Raw genomic sequence first — 23,089 nt, 5'->3', positions numbered from 1 at the left:
ATAAATCTAGACTGACTGATTTGACTATAGGAGACTGTTGACCAAAGCCATAAATCTAGACTAACTAAGTTGACTATATGAGACTGCTGACCAAAGCCATAAATCTAGACTAAGTTGACTATAGGAGACTGTTGACCAAAACCATAAATCTAGACTGACTAAGTTGACTATAGGACTGTTGACCAAAACCATAAATCTAGACTGACTAAGTTGACTATAGGAGACTGTTGACCAAAACCATAAATCTAGACTAAGTTGACTATAGGAGACTTTTGACTAAAACCATAAATCTAGACGAACTAAGTTGACTAAGGAGACTGTTGACCAAAACCATAAATCTAGACTGACTGTTGACAATAGGAGACTGTTGACTAAAACCATAAATCTAGACTGACTAAGTTGACTATAGGAGACTGTTGACCAAAACCATAAATCTAGACTGACTAAGTTGACTATAGGAGACTATTGACCAAAACCATAAATCTAGACTAAGTTGACTATAGGAGACTGTTGACTAAAACCATAAATCTAGACTGACTGTTGACAATAGGAGACTATTGACCAAAACCATAAATCTAGACTAAGTTGACTATAGGAGACTATTGACCAAAACCATAAATCTAGACTGACTGTTGACAATAGGAGACTGTTGACTAAAACCATAAATCTAGACTGACTAAGTTGACTATAGGAGACTGTTGACCAAAACCATAAATCTAGACTGACTAAGTTGACTATAGGAGACTGTTGACCAAAACCATAAATCTAGACTGACTAAGTTGACTATAGGAGACTGTTGACCAAAGCCATAAATCTAGACCTAAGTTGACTATAGGAGACTGTTGACCAAAGCCATAAATCTAGACCTAAGTTGACTATAGGAGACTGTTGACCAAAGCCATAAATCTAGACCTAAGTTGACTATAGGAGACTGTTGACCAAAGCCATAAATCTAGACCTAAGTTGACTATAGAAGACTGCTGACCAAAGCCATAAATCTAGACTGACTAAGTTGACTATAGAAGACTGCTAACCAAAAAAAAAATAAACAAAGCTATTTTATTGTAGACTTCTGACAAAAAAAATTAATAAAGAGTATTTTACAGAAGACTGCTGAGAGAAACATGCTGATCTCTAAAGCCCTGTTTTCCAAATGTATTTTAAATCTTACAAAACTCATTTTAAATGCACTAGCTAAAGAAATGATAAATAACATTTTTGAAAATTTGAATTCAATGTTTAAAATGTCGAAACTAACATCTTCAAAGAAGCAATGAAGCAACCATCAGGTCTTGTTTGTATGAAGCAATGAAGCAACCATCAGGTCTTGTTGGTATGATGCAACCATCAGATCATATGAATGTAGATGAAATGTTCACCTCTCTGTTGTCTTAAAGTTGGGCTGACAGCTGGGGGTTGTGGTCAGACATTTTTGTTGTCAGTGGGCTTTCTTGGGTCTCAGAGAACACTATAAAACAATTTTAAAATTATCAGCTTCACTGAAATATATTTGTTTTAATTCAGAGACCACAATGAAATAATTTTAAAATTACCAGCTTCATTAAAAAATATATTTATTTGTTTAATTCAAAGCTATAGCAAGCTGTGAAAGTTTGTTTTTTTTTAATTCAGTTAAACACTAAGATAAGAATGATTTTCTACTTTGTTTTTTTACCATATGAATCTTTGTATTTTACTTTTATTAAAACGCAGAAGTAACGTTAATGTTTTACAGGGGATAATAAAAGATAAATTATCATAATATATAAAGATGCAATACTTAGAACACTGAAATTAAATAAGCCTTTGATTACATAAAAAAAGTCATCAGACAGTAAGATGTAAGTCTATTAAAATATGTAAACCAAAATGTAGACAAAACAAATGTACAACATGTAATATTTAATTCATCAGTGACATATGCACCAACAAAAGATGCAATCCTATAAAATAAAAAATTTACAAAAATGAAATTTCACGTTACATGGTCATGCTACTCACCAAAGCTTCCTTTGGAGATATAATTCACTAACTGAACATCCACTACCTGAAAAACAAAATGGGAGGTATAATTCACTAACTGAACATCCACTACCTGAAAAACAAAATGGGAGATATAATTCACTAACTGAACATCCACTACCTGAAAAACAAAATACAGATGAGAAAATCTGTGTCAGTGTTGAAAATCTTTTAAATCTTGTTTGCTCTTACTGCTCTAAGACAGTCTCAGTATGCCTACATAGTCTCAATACATGGTCTTAGTACATGATGGTCTCAGTACATGGTCTCAGTACATGGTCTCAGTACATGGTCTCAGTACATGGTCTCAGTACATAATCTCATTATATGGTTTTGTGTATACAGTCTCTCTATAAAGTCTAGAAAGACAAAAAAAATTAAATCAAGAAATATTAAAAATGTTTAGCCAACCTAAAGTAAACACAAATCAATCAGATACATACACTTGTCTCTTGTGTCTTCTTTGGTGCTCCCAACTCTCCAGGAAATTGTCTTTTCCACCACAGTTTCAAAGCATCTCTTGTCTAAAGAATTGAAAAACAGAATCAAATGGTCATATTTATGATAGAATACTTATAATCTGAATTAACTGTATCTAAACTTGTTTTTATCAATTTTACCTAAACTTGTTTAATCTTTACCTAAACTCTTGTTTTAATCAATTTTACCCAAACTATTGTTTAAATACCTTTTACCCTAACTTTTATTTTAAACAATTAAACCTACTTTTGTTTTTATGAGTTTTACCCAAACTATTGCTTCAATCACTTTTAGCCTAACTTTTATTGCCATCAATTTCACCTGAACTCTTGTCTTTAATTACCTTGATAGTTCAGTATAAACATTTATTTTAACATGAAAGTTTTATATTGTATTTTCTTTTTAATCAGCTTAATATCTAACTTTGTAATGACTGATTGCATAAGACAACTTTTTAAAGCAGGAAAATCATCTCAAAACTTGGGTGCTCATCAAAGTTGTCTGGTTTCATCCTTTAGGGCTAGTTTCTCCCAAACTCTAAATTTTAATTGGAAAAGTTGGGAGTATGTTGCAACAAGGCGCATACTGTATTTTTACTAATCATTAGAAGCACAACACAAAGCTACCTTTTTCTGGAGCAGGCAATGGAACACAAAGATAAAGATGCCCTGAAATTATATTTAATTTAGCGAGTTAAGTAAGATCAGAAATTATAATTAGTTTACTGAGTTTAGCAATGACTGAAATTATAATTAGTTTACTGAGTTTCCTGAAACACAAAGATAAAGATGCCCTGAAATTATATTTAATTTGGCGAGTTAAGGAATATCAGAAATTATGATTAGTTTACTGAGTTCAGCAACGACTGAAATTATAATTAGTTTACTGAGTTTAGCAACGACTGAAATTATAATTAGTTTACTGAGTTTCGCTGAAACACAAAGATAAAGATGCCCTGAAATTATATTTAATTTGGCGAGTTAAGGAATATCAGAAATTATGATTAGTTTACTGAGTTCAGCAACGACTGAAATTATAATTAGTTTACTGAGTTTAGCAACGACTGAAATTATAATTAATTTACTGAGTTTCGCTGAAACACAAAGATAAAGATGCCCTGAAATTATATTTAATTTGGCGAGTTAAGGAATATCAGAAATTATGATTAGTTTACTGAGTTTAGCAACGACTGAAGTCAAAAGTTATGAGTGGCTAGCAGGGTGTGATAGCACTGGACTGTAGGCCCTGATGTTGTGGGGATTCTAGTCTGTGTTGACATCAGCATGTTGAATTAATCATCAATGTACACAAAACTTTCTTCTAAAAATACATACTTTTAAACAACATTGCTGAATACAGCCCAAATGGTAAATTAAATTCCAGTAAGCCTATCATAAATTTTATTGAAATAGATCTAGTAGCTTCTATCAAGAGTGTGTTTGTTGAGAACTGTTATAAAATTTTCGGACATCTGCATAGTTGAAAATTTTATGTGGACATCATAAATGGATGACCCTGCAAGTATCATTCAACAAAGGTCAAAGGTTGAAATGCTACATTTCTGATGCTTACAATTTAAAACTAGTGTACATTCAGTTAGAAAAAGGAAAACTATCATCTCACCTGGGTGGAATTTAATAATGCAAAAATATATTGAAAGGCAATAGTTTGGCTGTTGATTGAAAAAATACCAAACAACCATGTTAGCCCCAGTAATGGTGTGAGCACACCAAATGCACGAAGAATGGATCTAAAAATAACATGTTAGAAAAACTATGTATATTTACTTGCATTCAGAATTTGTTTTTCAATTTTTTGTGTATAACATTTAATACATAATTATTAACTCGAAAGAAAACTGTATAGCAAAGAAAATAACCCACATAGATATATAAAAATTTAGTCCAATAATTAGCCAATATTGTTTTTCTCTAAAATGACATATAAGGCATACAGCTAGAGTTAACATAATTAAATCTATGAATTAGAATTGTTTATTTTCTAAGATGGACAGTCTCGACTGTAAAAATTTACTTTATGCGTTGCTGGGTTGAAAGATTCCGGATTATCTGTGAATTTTGAATTTTTCTGATTGCCACTACAAGAATCACTCCATTCACCTGTTAAGACAAGAAAAAGATGGACATTTTAGTACAGTTTAAAAGCATGGTAGGCCTACAGTTATTTCCTACAGTTTAAAAGCATGGTAGGCCTACAGATATTTCCTACATTTTAAATGCATGGTAGATATACAGATATTTCATACAGTTTAAAAGCATGGAAGGCCTACAGATATTTCCTACAGTTTAAAAGCATGGTAGGCCTACAGATATTTCCTACATTTTAAATGCATGGTAGATATACAGATATTTCATACAGTTTAAAAGCATGGAAGGCCTACAGGTAAAAATTTTCTACAGTTTAAAACCATGGTAGGCATACAGATAATTTTCTACAGTTTAAAAGCATGGTAGGTCTATAAGTAATTTTCTACAGGGCATGAACAGAAACTTTGTCAACTGGGACTCACTAGGATAACCAGCAGAACTGGAGCTCCAAAAGACCAGATCAGACCAGTTTCCACAGACAACCAGCAGCTGTAAGGGAAATTGTTAGAGATTTGACTCAAGCCTTGTGTATATGCTTACAGCAGCCTTATCTATTCACTGACTAAAGTCTAATCTATTCACCGACAAAAGCCTTATCTATTTACTGACTAAAGCTTTATCTATTCACCAACTAAAGTCGTATCTATTCACTGTCTAAAGTCTAATCTATTCACTGACTAAAGCCTTATCTATTTACTGACTAAAGTCTAATCTATTCACTGACTAAAGCCTTATCTATTTACTGACTAACTCTAATCTATTCACTGACTAAAGCCTTATCTATTTACTGTCTAAAGCTTTATCTATTCACCAACTAAAGCCTTATCTATTCACCGACAAAAGCCTTTTCTATTCATCAACTAAAGCCTTATCTATTATCACATTAAATACTGAGGAAAGATTGATTATCATAACACCAAATATTGAGGGATCTAGATTGATTATTCTCAAAGTAAATACTGAAGAAAACCTTACCTGGATCTACCTCCATAGCCTTGTGCTTTTGTGATTGCCAAAGATATGGCAACAATCACCATAGGTATGCCTTGAAAATTTAAAAATATTTAAACCAATATAAAAACTTATTTTCTTTCCAACTATTTAATATAATACTAATGTTAATTAGAGTAGTTCAACAGCTGTAACCTTTTTAAAATGTCCAAACTTTTAAAGGTTTTTTTAATAAGCAGAGAATATATAGTTTTTAAAGCACTTATTTTTTTTTCCATTTAGGTTTAGATCTACTACTTTGGTACTTTTAAAAATTCCAAAGACATTTTTTTTAAAAATAGCATAAGATTTCCAGCTTTATGGCTATTAATAAAATGATTTTGAAAAATAAATCAAATCAAAAGTTATCACCTCTGTTAAACATATGCCTAGAGTCTTGAGGTTTAGGCTACTCATTTTGTAATTTAAATTTTTGCAGTAATAGGCTAGTATGTTTGACTTGTGCAGTGTGGCATATCAGTAGAGCGATAGACTGCTAACCTAAAAGTCTCAAGTTCAATTACATGTTGAAGCCAATAGAATGTCCCTGAGTCCACCCAGCTGGGCATTGTGCTGACCACACTATCCCTTCATATGCAGAGGTAACAGGTGAACTCTACTTCACTTGCCCATGGACCATCAGGTTCAATAAGGGAACTTAACTTGAACTTAGTGTGTATTTAGTAAGTTTTGAAAATCTTACCATAAGAGATTAACAAAAGGTAGCGCACAAATGACTTTGAGCTACTAGTGAATACAATGATGATAAGTCTGACTATGTTGAGACCTTCAGCTAACATTAAGAAAATTGCTGACAAGAAGAAATAGTGGAGGCAGACAGCCACAATTGTGCATCCAACCTAGTAGATTTAAAGATGATAACTAAGATTTTAAGTATTAAATTAACTGATATATGAATTTTAAGTAGATTCAAGGATAACAACTAAGATTAAGTATTAAATCAGCTGAAATACAAAGTATAAGATTAAGTAGATTCAAAATAACCACTAAAATTAAGTATTAAACTTAGCTGAAATACAAAGTATAAGAGTAGATTCAAGGATAACAACTAAGATTAAATAAATAAAAACTAGCTAGCATGTCCGGCTGGATCAAGACAGTTTAAACTCTACACATTGAGTTCAAGAATTAAAAAACAAATCTCTGCTTAATTTCAAACTCAAAAAAAGTTACAATTATAATTAAGCAATCAGTTTATCATAATATTACTAAAAATCTGCAGCTAGAATAAATAGATGTCATGCTAATTATGAATTAATTTCAGTATATTTGATCAGCAGTTGACTATGTGGTTACTGCTCTCACCTCATGGTCTGTTTTATCCATTCCAGTCAAAAATAGTGTGTATCCTATAAATAGACAAACACTAAGGTTCACATGAAGAACAGTCCGATCATCTTTCACCTGCCTGCATGAGCAGAAATAGACAGTTAACATGAACATATCTTGGCACTTGAACAGTGTGAATAGATTGTAACCTGTTTTAAAAAACAAATAGAGTTTGTGCTCAAATTTTAATTTAATTTTTTTTTAAAGTAGTCCATTGGCAGAAATTTTAAACCTACAAACATGTAGGACATAAACCAAGTAGTCCTGTAGACAAAATGTAGAACCTACCTAAAACATGTAGGACATAAAACAAATTGTCATGTAGATAAAATGTAGAACCTACCTAAAACATGTAGGACATAAGACAAATTGTCCTGTAAACAAAATGTAGAACTCACCTCCAAACCAAACTGAAGACTATAAGAGTGAGAGCCAGACCCAGCATTGATAGAGAACATCCAATCATCGAAATCAGACTTAAAGCAAATATTTCTTCATTCTGAAATAAATGATTATTAGCTACAAGCATGAGGATAGTTTTCTAATAAAAGAGCATAATTACAAAGAATCACATGCATTTATACTAGGATGTAAGCTTAGACACTACAAATACAATCAGGACATTTAATAGCAAATACTAAATTTGAAGTTAAAATCTGAATAGTGAAAATGAAATTCAAAGTTGCCCAAGTCAAAACGAGGAAAAGTGTAAAACTTACATAGCCTCTAAGACTCAATAAGAGACCAAAGTTGGTTAGATGCTGACAGAAACACACCACGTGGGTCATGTTTTCACTTTTTACAACACACCCACTGGTTGACCAGAGACCAAGTTGATTTTCACTGAAATTGTTGTTTTTTTTTACTTTATTTTTTGCCTGTTTATTTGTTACCTATAATCATATATCTAAATAAGGTACCATATTTAAGTAGTTTTTTTTTTTTAAAAAAGCAATTACTTGACTAACGTTTTTAAAAAACCACATGACGGTCTTGAAAAATTCTGATGAAAAAAAAGAAAATTTAAATAGTATTTAATATTTGTAAGAAAATTCACAACGGATGCTTGAAAAAAGTAAATATTATTCATTATTCATAAGAAAATTCACATAAAACTACTGAAGGCCTAAAAATATTTGGACATTTTTCTAGTAAAAAATAGATGTTTAGATGTGCCTCTGACCAAATAAATCAAAAATATATTCAGGTTTTTCCAGTTGGAAATTAGAAATATCAGGATAACGTAAATAAATGTAAAATGAAAATATTTTAAACAATGTACCCTTCAAATGTTAATTGGAAAATATTTCTTAAAAGGTAACAAGGTGTTTTTTTAAAACATGAGCATAAACACAATTTTTTTTTTAATTGTTAAGGTACAAAGCAGAAAAAAGTTTTAAATAAGTGTTACTTTTTTATGTGAAAAGGTTAATTCTATTGGCCTCTGGGTGGGAGTATGAAGGATTGAGACTGAAATGATGGGCGAAGTTATGCTCTTGCCCAGAAGGTGTCCCTGTTCAAACCTGCAAAACAGTGTGTATGGAAATCAATTGATTATAGATCTATAACGAGTCATACTGCTTTGCTTTTTGTTAAATTTGCTTATAGCTTCATTTCAAATAACAGCAATTTTTTTTTTTAATAAAAGCCCCAGCACTAACTATCATTTTTCAATTAATTCCTCGCATTGTGACAAGCTGTAAATATAGGATAATTTTTATTACTTGTTTTGAACTTGTGGATTCAAATTAATTTTCTGTGCCAGCTGGTTGTAGATGATTACAGAATACAGTTGATTTTTGTCATCTTCTGTAGAGGAGAAAAATATCTGCTAATCTAGTTCTCAAAAGATCATTCAATCTCTTCTTAACTACTTTTTATTTTGTTTTCTAATATGTCGATAAAGTTGGTTAAAAAAAGCTGCCGGTACAGTTTTATATAATATATATATATATATATATATATATATATATATATATATATATATATATTAGTATGCTAAAGGTAGATAACTCAAATTTGCTTTTGTGTGAGGTAGTTGTTAAAACAATTTTTGAATTAACTAACTTCTAAATGTTGAACATTTATATTGTATGCTTGCGTTGTTTAATACATCACTGTTCTTTTGCAATGTTTAATAAAATACCTCTATCGCCCAGAGGTAGGTATATCTGGACTTCTGATTCTGCTACCAAGCTGGAGTTAACGTTAGTCCATGGAAAAGTAATGTTGCCTCGACCTCGGAAACGGCAGATAACTATTTTAGTAGAGAAAAAGTTAAAAATGAAGTATAATTTTTTTTTAATTGATAAAACTGCTCTGTGAGTGTAACTGCTCAACTGAAACATTTATTCGTTATTTATTCCTAATATACAATTATCCATATTTAAATACTAAAAGATATTTCTTTTAAAATTATTTATTTTTTTAACATTGATTTATGCTGCAATGAGTTATTTACAAGTGTTGAAAAAAAGTAACCCATCAGTTAACAATAGAATAATTGAAAGTCAAGAATCATATTTATAGATAAGCACAGATCTCTGATTGTAACTAAAAAATTAACCATGTTAAGAAAATTAAGAGATGAACATATTATACAACGCTAAGATATAAAGAGATGAACATATAATACAACGTTAAGAAAATAAAGAGATGAACATAGTATACATCATGAACGGTGGAGGGATGAGCTCAACATTATATTGTGATAAGGGCATAACCAGGTTTGGGAAGAAGTGAGGGCATATAAAGATCAGGGCGTAACCAGGTGTTGGGAAGAGGTGAGGGCATATAAAGATGAGGGCATAACCAGTTTTTTGCGGTTGGGCTGAGATTATAGCATATAAAGAGACAAAAAGACTAGGTCGGACTAAGTTCATAAAATGAAATAAGTTGTGGAAATCAAGTTGCTGACAGCTTAATTAAGTTTAATGTATGAAAGTGGAAATGTATTTCTTTACAGATTTAAATCTCGTGACAATAAATGTTATTAATATGCGCGGCTTGTCTATGCAAATGTTGGCCTATATAACATTATATAATATGGTATAGGGAGGTTTTAATGTAAACTATGTAAAGTACGTGAAAAAATGTCCTATTTCTGTGTCACATCATGTACACGATACCTAAACTAGTACTCACCCAGAGATGGGTGGTTATCTATGACAGAACTTGTCCCGTTGAACTAGTACTCACCCAGAGATGGGTATTTATCTATGACAGAACTTGTCCCGTTGAACTAGTACTCACCTAGAGATGGGTATTTCTCTATGACTGAACTTGTCCCGTTGAAGCTCCTGAGGCTGGATTTGACTATTTGCTCCATCGAGTGAAGGAAAGTTGCCGTTTTTACCAGGCCAGGTTCGTCCTTCCAAGCCTCGCTGTCAGCCGATGTGAGTCTGCTGGAGACCTCAGCAAACATCTAAACAAGATAAACTTGACGTGAACCAACGTTAACGTGAACACGTCGAGTTTAGTAAGTTTAGTTGAACAGGTTTCTATGCGTTTGACTTGAATGCAACACTATTTTAAAATCATGTTACGTTTGCAGTCATAATTTCTATCGTAAATTTTAAATATTAGTTTAGATGTATATCTAACAAGTACCGTACATTTCCGAATAAATGACATACCTCGAGCGTCTCATTGCTTACGTCAGCATTAGAGCTTGCCAAGGTTTTCCCAATAATCTCAAAGTCTCCGATGATAGAGGCGATCTCAGGGGCTGAGATTTTGGAGTTGTTCTGCAGACTGAGGTCATAGAGTGCTGCCATCTGTCTAACAATGGCGGTTATATTTTCGTCGCTTTGGTTTGAGACTGTCAGACTCTCTCCCTATTGGGCTTGTAAGTTTATCGTTCTTTCTCGCGTTAATTCATGTCTGGTTAGCCAGGGAGAGATAAAAGTTTTCGAACTAAATCAATTGTTGTGAACGGGATTCCCATTGATAACAAAAAACATGGCGGCTATTTGTTAGTAGGTCCCGCTTCAAGATTTCAAAATCATCAAACGTTCCAGAAAAGCAACAATTGTAAAAACTTTCAACGCTGTTTTGTTCATATGGATGGGAACAAACACATGTGTATGCATTTTTTAATATAAAAGTTTTGTGGCGGTAAGTATATTGATTTTATTTTTGTTGTTGATAGTTTGTCCAAGGCTAGGGGACATTACTCTGACTCTACTCAGTCTTTGCTACGAGACTCAAGATTCCCAGACCTAGAAATCTAGATCTAGATCTAGACTAGATCTAGATTCTAGAATCTACCAACTAAGATGTACATTGCTTTAACCTAGTTCTAAGAGTATAAGTTCATGAATTAGAATCTATTAGATCTAGATCTAGATTCTAGTATTTTAGTGATCTAGATAAAATATTAAAAATATTATTATTAAGAAAAGGATGACTCTCACTCTCAGTCAGTCTCACTCAGTCTACAACTTAAATCGAATCTAGACTCTAGATCTAGATAGATCTAGATCAGACTAGATTAGAAAGTTAGATTGACCACATTCTCTTGTTTATGTAAAATTTAAATCTAAACATTTGTATTTACTATTTACTATTTAGATTTTAAATTTATATCTAGATTCTAGATCTATCATCTAGCAGCTAGCTAGATAAAAAATATAGATATAGATTCTCTAGACTTTGACAATAATGTTAATAGACCTAGATTCTAGATCTAGCTAGATTACTGAACTAGACTCTAGTCTAGTACTGATTACTCAGTGATTACTGTTTAATATTTTAGAAGTAGGCCTATAAGAAGTAGCTTGTAGATAGATGGCTAGATAGAGATAGTAGATCTAGATGCAGATGGTAGTATGGTAGGCCCTAGATCTAGATCTAAAATCTAGATAATCTAGTAGATCTAGACAGATTCTAGATTAGATCTAGTTTAGGTAAAACCTACCCTAGTTAAGTTTAGTAAGGCTAACCTGTTTTTTAATTTTAAATTGATTTTTTTAGATCTAGAATCTAAACTAGATCTACTCAAGCTATTTACTAGATCAGTAGCCAGTAGAGTGAGAAGAGTAGTAGTAGAGTGTAGTGTAGAGTACTGTAGAGTAGACTATTGTAGAGTGTAGGTACTAATAACTAGACTACATTTAGGGCTTACAGACTTATCAGACTACAGTGTTGCAATTAGTAGATCTAGTAATATATAGATTAAATTTAGACCTAGTTTGAAATTGTTACAGTAGTGCTACTACTTTTCTAAGTACTAAGTAGTGTAGACTACTAGAAGAGCAAGATGATAGATCTCCATCAAGCTACAATAGAGTTTAGTTAGTAGTTAGTTAGCCGTAGTAATAGTACCAAAAGCAGTGTAAGTAGCACAGTAAAAAAAGAGTATTACTAGTCCAACTACTATTGTATTAGGCCCTTTTATTTTTAGCAAGTTAAAGTTTGGTTAAGTACTAGTCTTCTAGCAAGTTGCCTAGTAGTAAACTTAGAAACTAAATCATGTGTATTAGTACTATTAGACTTGTAGGCTAATCTTGTTAGTCTAGACCAGGGACTATAAATTCTACAATTGATAACTTTCGGCCTTTTAGTATAAGCCTAATTATTAATGAATTACATGGTACAAAAATTAATAAATTGGTCAGGGTCAGTACAGTTACAGTTAGCTGTTAATAGAATTAAGTTTTAGATCTATTGACTACAATTTTTAGTTACAAGTAATGAAAATGAAACTAATAGTTTTGTGATAGTTAAGATATGGTTAACTGTAAACCAGATATTTTAGTTTTTAAGACAAGCTAAGTAGATAGAAAACTGAACCTTTACAATAAAATTGAATAAATGAAACATATATATATATATATATATATATATATATATATATATATATATATATATATATATATATATATATATATATATATATATATATATATATAATATCACATATTAGTTAAATAATTATTTTAATATAATATATGGATAAACTTAATAATTTATTATATTTAAATTCCCTAGGTACTTGGCAAGCAATTTTCTCACACTTTACTGTGGCTATTGGTGCTGATCTTGAGCTAAAGGTGAGCTGAATTTTTTTTATAATTAGCCATTTTTGAGCTTAAACCCAAGTTTGAAACCAATTCAGTGTTCTAATTCTTAAAGAATATGTTGCTACTAAGATTATTTACTGTAAGTATTAATATGTATGGCTTGATAGTGGGACTGTCAGACAGTAGCTTTCTATCCTAACATTTCTATCCTAAAAGATAAGAGTTAAGTTCCCTGGCTTTAGTCCTGGTATGATGTCCTAAGTCTCATGAGTACCAGCTCTCATGAGTACCTGGCTCAAGATAGGGAAAAACTAAAGGTGGCTGGGTATATACCTCTGAACACTCTAATTTTAAATGTCACAGAAACAGGTGAATTTTAATTCAACTGCTATATTGGCTGTATGTTTTAATCAATGATTAATTTTTTCATATTACTAAAAGTTGTTAAAAATATTATTTATTTAATTTCTAGGTAAATGGAACAGCATGGATGTGGATTTTTAGACACAAGGAAGCCGAATTTAACTTTTAATGAAGAATTTGAATGATGATTGTCCATTAAAACAAATATTAATCATATACATTATAATGCTGTATTATTGATGCATCTTCTGTTTTAAGTAATTAAAAAACCATCCATTTATGAAATTCTTTTAATATTTTTTTTTTAATTTTTAAATTGTAGTTCTGTTTTGTTATTTGAAAACAATGATGAAAGTATACTGAACTGCCATTGAGATATTTATATAAATGCTATTGTTTATAGTTTAATTATTTCAGAAGCAACTATATTGACATCAAAACTGAATTTCATTGTACATTAAGTATAAAAGCTTACCCGCAAACCAGTCCATGTCAATAATTTATTGACATCCAAACATTAAATTTTTTTAACAGACTACTTTCATATGGGATAAGAAACATTTAATTTTGAAATTCATTGGTTTATTAATTTTAATGGAGCTGAAACTAAAACACTGGGTACAAATTTATTATTATTTTGTTTCTCAGAAAATTGCAAATTTTGAACATAAGAACTGTGGGAAGTAGGCAATGATGTTAAAATATCTCTTGAAACTTGAAGAAATTGTGGAAGGTTTAGAGATAGAAAACAACATTTTAGAAGATGATGTTTGAAATAATGGTAAAATATCTTCAGCAATTGTCACTGAATAAATATTTTCATTAGACAAATCACATTTAGGTATAGAAGAATAAGGTATGTCTTCAGATTTTCTTATCAGCGAAGATCCTGGGTGATTCTCTTTGTTACCTTCGGTCAAACGACAAGCCAATTCTGGAAAATTCATTGGGTTTTTTGCCTGGGCAGCTAAATATATTTAAATTAAGTTCATGCAAGACTTTAGAAACATCAATTGGATAAAACTCTATAATTTCATTAACTTTTTATTACTATCAGCTCCAAAGGAATAATATAAATAAGTTACAAATCATCAATAAATTAAATTTGCAGATATTTCCATTTCACCAAACTTTCTCTAAGTCATAATATATATTTTAAATTCATGGCATTTTGTTAGGCTAGATATGTTGACTTTTATTTACCACAATAATCTGATTATATAAATTAGGATTACCCAGCTATCATACATTCTTCTTTTTACTGCCCTCCTTTATGAGGGGGAGGTAAAAATCATCATAAAATGTGTGATGCAATTTACAGATGAACCCTCTCTCTCTCTACCCCTCCCCCTATATATATATATATATATATATATATATATATATATATATGTATATCTACATAATCTCTAAAATCATGTTGGTACCTCTACCTGTTTGAATGTTAGGCCCATTTCCTTAAACTGTTTCTGTGTGGATCTTCTCCATGGGGGTCATCTATAAATGACGTCACGCATTTTTTTGACGATTTTTACCTCCCCTCCCCCTACACATCGTCACAAAAAGCCAGACCCCCACCCCCTAAAATGACGTCACACAGTACTAGATTCTAGATCTAAATTACTACAGTTGCCTACACTCTAGATTTAGTTCTTAAGTTCTACAACAAGACCACTAAACTTCGCTAGATCTAGAATAATCTAGATTCTATATATAAATTGATATTGAACATATTCTAGTCTACCTGTCTTAAAGTAAATAGCCTATTTAGTAATTTAGTAATTAATTCCACTCAACTACACTGTAAAATAAAATAAACTAGATCTAGAATCTAGATCTCTAGACTACTCTTGAGTCTATAAATTAAAAATAAATCCTGTATGTCGTATGTTACTGTCTAAGTCGGAATTTTCAAGAGGGTTTTTTTTTAAAGTCATAGATCTAGATATAGAATTCTAGATCTAGAAATCTAGACTCTAGATCTAGGCTATATATATTTATTAATTAAATTAGGCTTGATTTCAGATTTACGATTTAAATCTTTTAGGCCTATAAATATCATATTTTATATAGATTATAAATGTATTATTATTATACAGGTTGTATTCTAGATCTATCTAGATCTATATAAAATATAATATATGTGTGTGTGTGTGTGTGTGTGTTATTTTAAACTTAATTTACTTAAAACAACTTATTGTCGGAGTTTTTTTTATTCCAAAAACGAAAGTAGATTTCATAACTTAAAAAATAAATAAATAAAAAATATTCACATTTGGTTTGAAAAAACAAAAAAACGCCAGCTGGCAACTACCGGAGCGAGAACTTGGTAAGCTACTTGAACAACTTACAAGCCCAATAATGAGAAAAAAAATCAAATCCTGGGCCGTTTCTGTAAATATGTTCTAGACCTAGTCTAGTAATATCATCATTAGACACTGTGGTCTTTTTTTCTCACTAAAAAGCTATAATTTAGATGTATGTGCATATTGTGAATTTAACAGGAAAGTAATGTTTAAAATTTACAACAGAGAATTAGATCACACTGGTTCAAGTTTTTGTTTTCCCCTTTGGATGAGAAAACTGGCATAGCGAATAATAAGGCAAGTGTGGTAGGTTTAAAATGTGTAATGTCTGCCTTACCAGCTGCCTAGCCTTGAGAAGGTTTATGTTGGAACAGTTTCTGAAGTTTATAGTTTCATTCTCGCACCATCTCGTGCTTGCTGTTCAAAAATAATATCAGACTTTATAGAGGTACATATAACCTCATACACTGTTTTACTGAATTTACTAATCTATCTATTGGCGACTTAAGTAAAGGATACACAGATTATCTTTTTACTGGCTAGCCCTACATAAGATCTTGAAAGTAACTGTAATGTCTTATAATGTGATATAGCATGCTATGACTGGTTACAATCTTTTAAGTCATTCTAATTGTATGGAGCTTAGACGAAGAAAACGGCATGCAGAAAGTAGATGTGACCCTAGCTGATTTCATTGACCACGCCCTCCTGCCAGGTCGATGCCGAAGGAAGTAGGAGATGGGTGGGGGGAGGTGGTCACACGTGGAACAAGCTAGAGAGAATGACCTGGACAGAGAATTCTAGAAACATTTAGACAGGCCACACCATAGCAGGACAGAGAACTCTAGAAACATTAGGCAGGCCACACCCTAGGAGGACAGAGAACTCTAGGAACATTGATACAGGCCACACCATAGCAGGACAGAGAACTCTAGGAACATTGATACAGGCCACACCATAGCAGGACAGAGAACTCTAGGAACATTGATACAGGCCACACCATAGCAGGACAGAGAACTCTAGGAACATTGATACAGGCCACACCATAGCAGGACAGAGAACTCTAGGAACATTGATACAGGCCACACCCTAGCAGGACAGAGAACTCTAGGAACATTGATACAGGCCACACCATAGCAGGACTGAGAACTCTAGGAACATTGATACAGGCCACACCCTAGCAGGACAGAGAACTCTAGGAACATTGATACAGGCCACACCATAGCAGGACAGAGAACGCTAGGAACATTGATACAGGCCACACCATAGCAGGACAGAGAACTCTAGGAACATTGATACAGGCCACACCATAGCAGGACAGAGAACTCTAGGAACATTGATACAGGCCACACCATAGCAGGACAGAGAACTCTAGGAACATTGATACAGGCCACACCCTAGCAGGACAGAGAACTCTAGGAACATTGATACAGGCCACACCCTAGCAGGACAGAGAACTCTAGGAACATTGATACAGGCCACACCATAGCAGGACAGAGAACTCTAGAAATATTTAAGCAGGCCACACCCTAGCAGGACAGAGAACTCTAGAAATATTTAGACAGGCCACACCATAGCAGGACAGAGAACTCTAGGAACATTGATACAGGCCACACCCTAGCAGGACAGAGAACTCTAGGAACATTGATACAGGCCACACCATAGCAGGACAGAGAACTCTAGGAACATTGATACAGGCCACACCATAGCAGGACAGAGAACTCTAGGAACATTGATACAGGCCACACCATAGCAGGACAGAGAACTCTAGGAACATTGATACAGGCCACACCATAGCAGGACAGAGAACTCTAGGAACATTGATACAGGCCACACCATAGCAGGACAGAGAACTCTAGGAACATTGATACAGGCCACACCATAGCAGGACAGAGAACTCTAGGAACATTGATACAGGCCACACCCTAGGAGGACAGAGAACTCTAGGAACATTGATACAGGCCACACCATAGCAGGACAGAGAACTCTAGGAACATTGATACAGGCCACACCCTAGGAGGACAGAGAACTCTAGGAACATTGATACAGGCCACACCCTAGCAGGACAGAGAACTCTAGGAACATTGATACAGGCCACACCCTAGCAGGACAGAGAACTCTAGGAACATTGATACAGGCCACACCATAGCAGGACAGAGAACTCTAGAAATATTTAAGCAGGCCACACCCTAGCAGGACAGAGAACTCTAGAAATATTTAGACAGGCCACACCCTAGCAGGACAGAGAACTCTAGGAACATTGATACAGGCCACACCATAGCAGGACAGAGAACTCTAGGAACATTGATACAGGCCACACCCTAGCAGGACAGAGAACTCTAGGAACATTGATACAGGCCACACCCTAGGAGGACTGAGAACTCTTTAAACATTTAGACAGGCCACACCATAGCAGGACAGAGAACTCTAGGAACATTTTGACAGGACACACCATAGCAGGACTGAGAACTCTAGAAATATTTAAGCAGGCCACACCCTAGCAGGACAGAGAACTCTAGGAACATTGATACAGGCCACACCATAGCAGGACAGAGAACTCTAGGAACATTGATACAGGCCACACCATAGCAGGACAGAGAACTCTAGAAATATTTAGACAGGCCACACCCTAGCAGGACAGAGAACTCTAGAAACGTTAGGCAGGCCACACCCTAGCAGGACAGAGAACTCTAGAAACGTTAGGCAGGCCACACCCTAGCAGGACAGAGAACTCTAGGAACATTGATACAGGCCACACCCTAGCAGGACAGAGAACTCTAGGAACATTGATACAGGCCACACCCTAGGAGGACAGAGAACTCTAGGAACATTGATACAGGCCACACCATAGCAGGACAGAGAACTCTAGGAACATTGATACAGGCCACACCCTAGCAGGACAGAGAACTCTAGGAACATTGATACAGGCCACACCATAGCAGGACAGAGAACTCTAGGAACATTGATACAGGCCACACCATAGCAGGACAGAGAACTCTAGGAACATTGATACAGGCCACACCATAGCAGGACAGAGAACTCTAGGAACATTGATACAGGCCACACCATAGCAGGACAGAGAACTCTTTAAACATTTAGACAGGCCACACCCTAGCAGGACAGAGAACTCTAGAAATATTTAGACAGGACACACCATAGCAGGACTGAGAACTCTAGAAATATTTAGACAGGCCACACCCTAGCAGGACAGAGAACTCTAGGAACATTGATACAGGCCACACCCTAGCAGGACAGAGAACTCTAGGAACATTGATACAGGCCACACCATAGCAGGACAGAGAACTCTAGGAACATTGATACAGGCCACACCCTAGCAGGACAGAGAACTCTAGGAACATTGATACAGGCCACACCATAGCAGGACAGAGAACTCTAGGAACATTGATACAGGCCACACCATAGCAGGACAGAGAACTCTAGGAACATTGATACAGGCCACACCATAGCAGGACAGAGAACTCTTTAAACATTTAGACAGGCCACACCCTAGCAGGACAGAGAACTCTAGAAATATTTAGACAGGACACACCATAGCAGGACTGAGAACTCTAGAAATATTTAGACAGGCTACACCCTAGCAGGACAGAGAACTCTAGAAATATTTAGACAGGCCACACCCTAGCAGGACAGAGAACTCTAGAAATATTTAGACAGGCCACACCCTAGCAGGACAGAGAACTCTAGAAATATTTAGACAGGACACACCATAGCAGGACTGAGAACTCTAGAAATATTTAGACAGGCTACACCCTAGCAGGACAGAGAACTCTAGAAATATTTAGACAGGCCACACCCTAGCAGGACAGAGAACTCTAGAAATATTTAGACAGGCTACACCCTAGCAGGACAGAGAACTCTAGAAATATTTAGACAGGCTACACCCTAGCAGGACAGAGAACTCTAGAAATATTTAGACAGGCCACACCCTAGCAGGACAGAGAACTCTAGAAATATTTAAGCAGGCCACACCCTAGCAGGACAGAGAACTCTAGAAATATTTAGACAGGCTACACCCTAGCAGGACAGAGAACTCTAGAAATATTTAGACAGGCCACACCCTAGCAGGACAGAGAACTCTAGAAATATTTAAGCAGGCCACACCCTAGCAGGACAGAGAACTCTAGAAATATTTAGACAGGCCACACCCTAGCAGGACAGAGAACTCTAGAAATATTTAGACAGGCCACACCCTAGCAGGACAGAGAACTCTAGAAATATTTAGACAGGCCACACCCTAGCAGGACAGAGAACTCTAGACAGCTGTAGTTGCCATACCTATGCAGGACAGAAAACTGTTGAATTCTAACAAAGCAGGGCCTCGCAAATGAAGAGGCCATGTGCTTCATAAGGAGGAATCACTTAAGGAAAGTAAACAGTGACAGCAAGTCTTCCCTAGATTTTTTAACCACGTGTTTCTTCGAAATGTCGTTTTTTAAATCCTCTAAAAGAATTGTGTAGTCAGCATTGTGCCCAGTCGCCTTCCTAAAATTAAGTCGGGTGTCCATCAGAGCTGAGTTCGACTTTAGGACGAACCCAACTAAAGTTAAGGGATGATTTCGATTTAGGCAGAATGTGAAGAAATAATGGTAAAATATATAAATATGGGAAATAAAACACATGAAACGTAAAAAACATTTTAAGGCGACGATATTTTCTAGAACATTGATATTGGCAATATATTAGTTTATTAAATTAAAATTTCTGTTGTAAATGATTTCAAATATTTACCAGGCTTTTGAGAGGAACTGGAAATCTCATTCACTGTTGTTGTTGACGCTGACGGTGGATTCGATGTTGACGGGTCAGTAGTTGAGTGAGCAAATGTTGAAGTACTTGTGAAGACGGCTTTAGGGGTAGTGTGTGTGGTGGATTCTGACATAGGTGTAGTGGGTGTTGTGGAGTGTGATATAGTGGTAGTAGGTGTGGTGGAAATAGCTTTAGGGGTAGTAACAATTACACAATTACGTGGATCATAATAGATTCTACACCACCATTTGCTTGACATAGTGGTAGTTGAAGTGGTGAAGTTTGACATGATGGTATTTGGTGTAGAGTCTGGCATATTGGTAGTTGGTGTAGAGTCTGGCATATTGGTAGTTGGTGTAGAGTCGGGCATATTGGTAGTTGGTGTAGAGTCTGGCATATTGGTATTTGGTGTAGAGTCTGGCATATTGGTAGTTGGTGTAGAGTCTGGCATATTGGTAGTTGGTGTAGAGTCGGGCATATAGGTAGTTAATGTAGAGTCTGGCATATTGGTAGTTGGTGTAGAGTCTGGCATATTGGTAGTTGGTGTAGAGTCTCGCATATTGGTAGTTGGTGTAGAGTCTGGCACATTGGTAGTTGGTGTAGAGTCTGGCATATTGGTAGTTGGTGTAGAGTCTGGCATATTGGTAGTTGGTGTAGAGTCTGGCATATTGGTAGTTGGTGTAGAGTCTGGCATTTTGGTAATTGGTGTAGAGTCGGGCATATTGGTAGTTGGTGTAGAGTCTGGCATATTGGTAGTTGGTGTAGAGTCGGGCATATTGGTAGTCGGTGTAGAGTTTCGCATATTGGTAGTTGGTGTAGAGTCGGGCATATTGGTAGTTGGTGTAGAGTCGGGCATATTGGTAGTTGGTGTAGAGTCTGGTATATTGGTAGTTGGTGTAGAGTCTGGCATATTGGTAGTTGGTGTAGAGTCTGGCTTATTGGTAGTTGGTGTAGAGTCGGGCATATTGGTAGTTGGTGTAGAGTCTGGCATTTTGGTAATTGGTGTAGAGTCTGGCATATTGGTAGTTGATGTAGAGTCTGGCATATTGGTAGTTGGTGTAGAGTCGGGCATATTGGTAGTCGGTGTAGAGTCTGGCATATTGGTAGTTGGTGTAAAGTCGGGCATATTGGTAGTCGGTGTAGAGTCGGGCATATTGGTAGTTGGTGTAGAGTCTGGCATATTGGTAGTTGGTGTAGAGTCTGGCATATTGGTAGTTGGTGTAGAGTCTGGCATATTGGTAGTTGGTGTAGAGTCTGGCATATTGGTAGTTGGTGTAGAGTCTGGCATATTGGTAGTTGATGTAGAGTCTGGCATATTGGTAGTTGGTGTAGAGTCGGGCATATTGGTAGCTGGTGTAGAGTCTGGCATATTGGTAGTTGGTGTAGAGTCGGGCATATTGGTAGTTGGTGTAGAGTTTGGCATATTGGTAAATGGTGTCGAGTCTGGCATATTGGTAGTTGGTGTAGAGTCTGGCATATTGGTAGTCGGTGTAGAGTCGGGCATATTGGTAGTTGGTGTAGAGTCGAGCATATTGGTAGTTGGTGTAGAGTCTGGAATATTGGTAGTTGGTGAAGAGTCGGGCATATTGGTAGTTGGTGTAGAGTTTTGCATATTGGTAGTTGGTGTAGAGTCGGGCATATTGGTAGTTGGTGTAGAGTCGGGCATATTGGTAGTTGGTGTAGAGTCGGGCATATTGGTAGTCGGTGTAGAGTCGGGCATATTGGTAGTTGGTGTAGAGTCGGGCATATTGGTAGTTGGTGTAGAGTCTGGAATATTGGTAGTTGGTGTAGAGTCGGGCATATTGGTAGTTGGTGTAGAGTCTGGCATATTGGTAGTTGGTGTAGAGTCTGGCATATTGGTAGTTGGTGTGGTGGATACAGTCTTTGGGGAGCGAGGTGTGGTAGAGACAGCTTCAGGTGTAGGCGAAAAAACACATGTGTATACACCATTGTAGAAAGTACATGTCCACTTGCTTGGATTAACTAGTTCTGATTTCAAATTTGGTTCTGACAGCGCAACCTTTGAAGCTGTTGTGGGTGAAACTGGCGTTGGGCCTTGTTTGAACGTTGTCTGTCTTCTGGATAATGTTACAGTTGCAGCCCAAGCGTTACCTAGCGTTATAGGTGTTCCTATGAAAGATTCTGATGTTCTATGTCTTCGTGAATTTTGGGAGTCATGGCTGGCAGATAATGACTTTAATGCCCCGGACACGCATGGTGCCAATGTGATAACCAGAAGGAAGAGCGTTTGTTTGAGTGCTGAGGACATTGTTGGTCGATGTCCTTCCAATTGGCCAATGTCCTTCCAATGACTTATTTGAATTCACTTATTTTCCCTTTTACGTAGGGGAATATTGAATTATAGCTTCACACCAAATGTGAACTTTGAACCTGTTAAGGATTTACGAATACAAGAAGGGAGGGGAGATTGGTCGTACGACGAAAAAACACCACACGTTGTAAGGCTAGAAACAAATTCTCACTCAAGCAAGGCAACACAAACCTGTGTATCTCTATGTCCAACAAATTCAAGTAAAATAAGACTGTCGATGTCTATGTCAAACTTCTTGACTGTCAAAGCTTGAGTGTAATAGAGTCACACAACTGTCAATGTGACAGTCACACATCTGATAATGTGACAGAGTCACACAACGGTGAGTCTCAATGAGCTCACGACTTT

General features: G+C 35.3%; 1 protein-coding gene and 1 long non-coding RNA gene across 2 annotated transcripts; one reads left to right on the top strand and one right to left on the bottom strand.

Moving 5' to 3' along the window:
- Positions 1-944: 944 nt before the first annotated feature.
- On the bottom strand, positions 945-22,678 carry LOC131954621 (mucin-17). The gene is made up of 20 exons (XM_059318397.1): positions 20,392-22,678; positions 15,980-16,059; positions 10,586-10,786; positions 10,203-10,374; positions 9,097-9,207; positions 8,675-8,759; positions 8,362-8,473; positions 7,919-7,953; positions 7,670-7,793; positions 7,349-7,449; positions 6,927-7,029; positions 6,304-6,460; positions 5,586-5,655; positions 5,033-5,099; positions 4,537-4,622; positions 4,126-4,252; positions 3,129-3,170; positions 2,466-2,546; positions 2,002-2,047; positions 945-1,468 (listed from the first exon to the last, which is right to left on the bottom strand). Exons 1-20 carry the CDS (start codon positions 22,676-22,678, stop codon positions 1,392-1,394), a joined length of 4,164 nt encoding a protein of 1,387 aa, XP_059174380.1. The 3' UTR covers positions 945-1,391.
- Positions 10,814-13,530, top strand: LOC131954634 (uncharacterized). The gene is made up of 3 exons (XR_009388785.1): positions 10,814-11,066; positions 12,942-13,003; positions 13,446-13,530. It is a non-coding gene; the product is annotated as an uncharacterized LOC131954634 (long non-coding RNA).
- Positions 22,679-23,089: the final 411 nt, after the last annotated feature.

The sequence above is a fragment of the Physella acuta genome, unplaced genomic scaffold (genome assembly GCF_028476545.2).
Source record: "Physella acuta isolate Inbredline_101_S28 unplaced genomic scaffold, ASM2847654v3 ptg001016l, whole genome shotgun sequence".
Classification (NCBI taxonomy): Eukaryota; Metazoa; Mollusca; class Gastropoda; family Physidae; genus Physella; species Physella acuta.
Note: the sequence above shows the minus strand (reverse complement) of the source record. Positions and strands in the feature narration are given on the sequence as shown.

Excerpts from the sequence above, each read along its gene's own strand:
- LOC131954621 (XM_059318397.1), bottom strand. The coding sequence starts at position 22,678 with ATGTCCTCAGCACTCAAACAAACGCTCTTCCTTCTGGTTATCACATTG. Across the intron at positions 9,208-10,202 it reads AGAGAAATACCCATCTCTAG|TTATCTGCCGTTTCCGAGGT; the intron begins GTGAGTACTAGT and ends CTACTAAAATAG. Across the intron at positions 7,030-7,348 it reads GTCTTCAGTTTGGTTTGGAG|GCAGGTGAAAGATGATCGGA; the intron begins GTGAGTTCTACA and ends CTGCTCATGCAG.